At 41.3% G+C, this 5,491-nt stretch overlaps 1 protein-coding gene across 1 annotated transcript; it reads left to right on the top strand.

Annotated features, from left to right (window-relative positions):
• The first annotated feature begins 507 nt into the window (after positions 1-507).
• LOC126266732 (uncharacterized) lies at positions 508-4,943 on the top strand. Its single transcript, XM_049971218.1, has 4 exons — positions 508-596; positions 1,907-2,262; positions 2,359-2,553; positions 4,682-4,943. The coding sequence occupies exons 1-4, from the start codon at positions 542-544 to the stop codon at positions 4,829-4,831; spliced, it is 756 nt and encodes a 251-aa protein (XP_049827175.1). The 5' UTR covers positions 508-541; the 3' UTR covers positions 4,832-4,943.
• Positions 4,944-5,491: the final 548 nt, after the last annotated feature.

Genomic DNA, 5,491 nt, shown 5'->3' with positions numbered 1-5,491 from the left:
CAGTTTAAAATTCATTGGTTCAAATGACTCTGAGCACTATGGGACTTAACATCTATGATCATCAGTCCCCTGAACTTAGAACTACTTAAACCTAACTAACCTAAGGGCATCACACAACACCCAGCCATCACGAGGCAGAGAAAATCCCTGACCCGCCGGGAATCGAACCCGGGAACCCGGGCGTGGGAAGCGAGAACGCTACCGCACGATTAAAATTCATTCATACGGATGTGTCTATCAGGTAAGATAAGCATTATTTTCCATTTGGCAATTGAGATGGAGTTTAGTGATAGCCGTATGTATGTCGGTACGACTGTTATCAGGAACCTGTAAGCCACAGAAAATGTGATATGAAAAATTGAAGGACAGGTACTTTTATCTAACCTTAAGCCATTTCATACTCCGAGGGAGAGATAACTAAACGTTTCCACTAATTTAATGAAAACACTTGTGACGTTCACAGTATCACGGTACAGAATACCGGGTATATATAGGAAATGAAGACTAGCAAGAGGCACATTTGGAGACCTACATCCTCAACATGAAGACCACGTTTGCTGTTGTCATCGCAGCCACCTGTCTTGCCGTCTCCCCAGGTAAGCTATATCCAGAAGCAAACTGCACTTTCCCATTTATATTTAGTTATTATGTCACGTCGTTCAAAGATCGACTCACCATTCAGTAAATCTAAGCTGTCGGAGAACTTTGTGACATACGGTATTCAACGCATTCACCTCATCAGCAGCGTAGAATGGGGCACAAATTCATTGAAACGTTTGAGCCTAATATGATTCTAATAATTATGCCTCCACCACAACGTTACTTACAAAGTTTTAGAAGCATCTGATCATAGAGGGGTCCTAGAAGAGAGCCTCAACAATGATAGCTGTGAACGATAATTTTAATTGAAGATAGTGATGTGGCATATACCGAGGAAGTGGTTAGGTTACAAACACAAGGATAAATAGATGGAACATTATGTTTCGACGACGAATAAACGATGATTGAAGGTGTAGCACAAGAAAGGATTAGTGGAGAATGGGAGAGGGGAAAAATGTCTGGCGTTGGCCTTAAGGGATTTCGGGGAACCAAACAAAAGCTGGATGTCTGGGAGAGAATTTGAAAGAAGACGCTACTGTTAATGAATGCACATTTCTCTCTCATTCAGCAGTTTTTTCAAGCAATGGTTCTTTTGAGAAATTTCCAGAGTGCTTTCTAGCATTGGTTCACTTTAATGGAGAGAACACATCGATTCTCCTTGGTTGTGTTCTCGTCATGACGTCATGTGCTAATCCACAGCACCCTGCCTCAGTCACCGCCAACTGTAAGCTTATCATTTTTATCAGCGTTGCAGGTTCTTTGGGAGAGGTGGATTCATCGAACATTGCAGTCCTACCAATCCATGTTTTAGGATTGGAACACCATTGCTTTTTTCAAAATAAAGAAGAAAGGAAGAAAAAAAGTGTGAATCGGAGTCAGAGAGAGTGTGCCGTTGGGAGTCGAGGTAGGCAGCACGTTGGGTGGAACAGATTTGTGTTGAATATAACTGACACTTAAGATGAGACAAATGTCACTGATAGGTAAGTAGAGGAAAAGCAATGAGAGGAATGTCAAGAAGAGAATTCATAGGAAGAGGTGGGTATTTGAAATTATTAATAATGCTTGATCAAGTTTTTTGGTCTAATAAAAAGTGACTGTAGGCATGTGCAACCTACTATCATCTACATACCTTGTTCAGATATCAGCAAGTGTATATATCACGTGAAGGATAGATCTCTGAACCATCCTTTGTTTATCTGTATGTGAATACTTCACCTATAAGTAAATCTGGCGACCGTTAATTCTGAACGAAATCGACAAGGCGTGAAACCTACATTGCATACAGAGAGTATGGTCTTGTCCACAGGGGACGCAGCTTCAATGGAGGGAGCTTTCGTGAATGCGACACGGGTCATCCCAGCTCCCAGCATATCATACTACTCTGTGAATGGTACAGCCATGAAGGAGATGATGATAGCCGCTGTCTCTTCTTACCTTGCCAGCATGACGGCCGGAATCGGCTTCCAGACAGAAAATTCAGCCCGGGGGACTTACAGGCAGATTCTCAACGCGCAGGAGGGCATAGAATACACTGTTATCAACATCCAGAGTGGAGTCAATGATTCATTCGACAACACCCTGCTAGTGCTGGCCACAGCCTACCGCAACTTCTCTTCTGCTGTCAAGGGGGGCTTGAGATCCATGAAACACTTCAATTCACAAGTAAGATTCTGTTGTGTACCATTATGATTTTTCTGCCGGAATTAAACACCAGAATTAAACGGCGTTAACTCACCAATGTGTGGATATGGTTCACAGGGAAACTTGAGAACAGGTGCTGGACAGCAGAAGGACAGTGGCATTTGGACTCTGGACGAGGCGTTCGTCCACCTGCCGGAGACAGTGGCACCAGACCTGCAGCGGCTGCACGGCTGGATCCTCGACTTTGCTTACATCGGCATCTCAAACGCCACTGCCGAGCTGCCGGCTGTCATGGAGGAAAGCCGGGTGACGGTGAGGACTTACAGTGGGCAGAGTCAAGATTAGACACATCTTCCATGTGTGGTGTCTGGAAGATGAACGATTATATTGCGTTTTGTGTGACCGCTTTATTTGTATTACAGGTCTTAGACTAAGTGAATACTTGAACAGTTTTACCTCTTGTACGATTTTCTAGTCGCTGTATCAGGTTTCATCTACTGCCCTGTTCGGCCCAAGTGGCGTACTGAGCATTATGATTGGGAGTTAATAGAAATCGGTCATAGTAACTAACGTTGTTAGATGGATCCAAATTCATTGTAAAGATCGAATCTGAACACCAGTTAATGTTAAGGAAATGAGGAAAGCATCTGTTTACTTATTCACTGTTTACCAGTCTTGAAGACTGTGTCGACAGTAGAATCGATCTACACTAATTTCACTCTTGGTCTCTTTGGATTTATTTCGATACGGGCATAAGCTGTTGTAGACCTTTCGCGATTTCATCCAGTTCGCACTTTCTGAGCCTGCCAAGCGAACGAGTTTCTTAGGGTTTTACACCATTACTGGTTATAAATGTTTTATAAGAATGGAGCGGCAACCGTGGGATCAAATTTTATTGAGGAAAAAATAAAGAACAATCAGCTGCAAAATATAAGGTTTATTTAAACCCATGCCAGACAGGTTTAAATAAACCTCCATTTTGCAACAGAACTAGCTGTTTATTATTTCTACAAGAATAATGCAGGTTTGGCTACACGCTGTTCATGCAGGCAAGCCCGATGTCCTGTGAACTGAAGTCATCATGCCTTTACTTTCCGATCAGTGTTTGGTTGCTGCATCAGTTCCCTCCACCAAAATGTTCTTCCTTCTTTTTACGTAATATTGCGAGAATTCAATCGTAAACGAATTTTCTCCTTTGCCAAAGGTTCTGCTGTAAGTCATTCAGCATCTTCTGAGCGAGCGATAAAGAGTGACAGTAATCCGCACCTGTCAGCTTTATACAGTTATATGACGACCGATCTGCATGTGAATGCACGGGAAGAAGTATTACACCGCTGCAAGAGGTATGTTTTTCGTAAAGGATATAGTGCCACAAATTGCGGTAGCAGGGATAGCAGTACAGTTGTGTATGAGAGCTAACTACGGTCAGTGCTGGATTCCACAGTTTTACCAACACTAAAATCATCATCACGATTATTAAATCACCCGTGAAAAATATTTGAGTCGCTTCCCCCATAAGTAAATCCGAGAAGGGCTATACAGTTGTGAAAATCTAGATATTCTTGCGTCCCTAACGTGGCGTGACTGAATAAAGTGCTCGAGCACAGCCAGTGTATCACAGGGGTATGTCATCGTTAACTCCTGCGACATTCTAGAACTGTATGTAAACTACATCAAATACACGAACATTCAAACTAACCAGAAATCTCATACACTTATGCCTTCCATATAGAAATAACTTTGATTTTATATTCGTATTTAGACAGGCTGCAATCTACTTTGGAAGACGTATTCCCTATGAACAATAGGAAACCCTTGCACTTGAACCTTTCTTCCTCAGCTTCTTGAATAGCTGATTTTGTGAAACTCTTATGGTCGGTATAGTGTGATTATAGCCTGTTCTCCACACTCTACTGAAAAATATAAAGGACAATCTCTTGTTGCATATCCTTTTGTGGTGTTAGTGTAAAATAAATTGCCATGGTTCTCCAGTGTGTGCAAGTTTTGGTTCAACCTCCATACGACATTATGTTGGGGATGTTCCATCTTGGTGGTACTCTGAGATGAAGAAATTGGCATTTGAGAGAAACATGTGGCTGGTGCATGAAACCATTCAGAAGACCGATCGACTAAATGTTTTATTCTAGAAGAGCTTCTTATAGTTAGTGTAGTTATCAATTTCTGTAAATGTGAATTTTTTGTATCAGAATCTATTTATTCTCCTGATACGGGCAGTCTTGAAACGTGAAAGTTTTGCCATTCTGTTCGTTCTTTCTGTAAGGCTTCCAACATTCTATTCACAAATATTGCTCTCATTTATTAGATGTGCTCGAAGTTTTAACTCTGGCTTCGTTGAGATTTATTTTTGTCTAGAGTGAAATTAGACGTAAGTAACAGAGACAGAAGAAGTCACAGTGACGTGTTATCTCTTTCTGTGCAGTCGCTGTACCCTAGAGCGGCAGCTGCCATGTTGCTGGCGTACAACTACCACCAGAGCTACGACCAGCTGTTCCAGGAGTACTCCAGCCCAGACATCTACAGCGACTACGCTGCAGCTCGCGACGAACTGCTCTCCCTGGAAATTGAGTGAAGAGCTGCATCCGTGGACAACGAACACGTGTTGGTTGTTTGATCACAACACTGCATTTTGACGCTGTATACTAGGATGTACGGATCAATAAATATCATTCAAGCACATTAAAGTAATGTCTGATTATTGAAGTATGTGTAGGAATGATATGAGAAAGGAACTAAATTGACTGCTGGAAAACAAAAACCGTGATAAAGAAAAAAATTAAAATAGATGTATAGTACTTTAGTTGACTGAGAGCATGTAGCACAGGTTTCTAAATTAAGTGTCTGTGGAGACTTGAAAATGGATGAAAGAATTAGGGAAGGAATCGAGCAGGCATGCCATTTATTTAATTCAGTGGACAGACAGAAACAATCAGCAGAAAAGGTTACCACAGGGAATACAAACAAGACTAGAAGCAAGAGAAGCGAAAACACAATCATTACAAACAATAATAAAAAATGAAATGCAATGCATCTAGGTGGGAGTATCCAAATGAAATGGCTGAAGCAGTTTGAACATGTCTAGTGAATTTAGAGAGGTAACATGACATGTTTAATGAAAGAGATATGGATTTGTTTTCAGAATGAGGTTTTACAATGCGACATATTCTGTGTAATTGAATGTTTATTTTAGTCCTTAGTTTTACCAATGGTTCATTTCTTCTGTTAACCCATG

Source organism: Schistocerca gregaria, chromosome 4 (genome assembly GCF_023897955.1).
Source record: "Schistocerca gregaria isolate iqSchGreg1 chromosome 4, iqSchGreg1.2, whole genome shotgun sequence".
Lineage (NCBI taxonomy): Eukaryota > Metazoa > Arthropoda > Insecta > Orthoptera > Acrididae > Schistocerca > Schistocerca gregaria.
The sequence above is the reverse complement of the archived record's forward strand: the minus strand, read 5'-3'. Positions and strand labels throughout refer to the sequence as shown.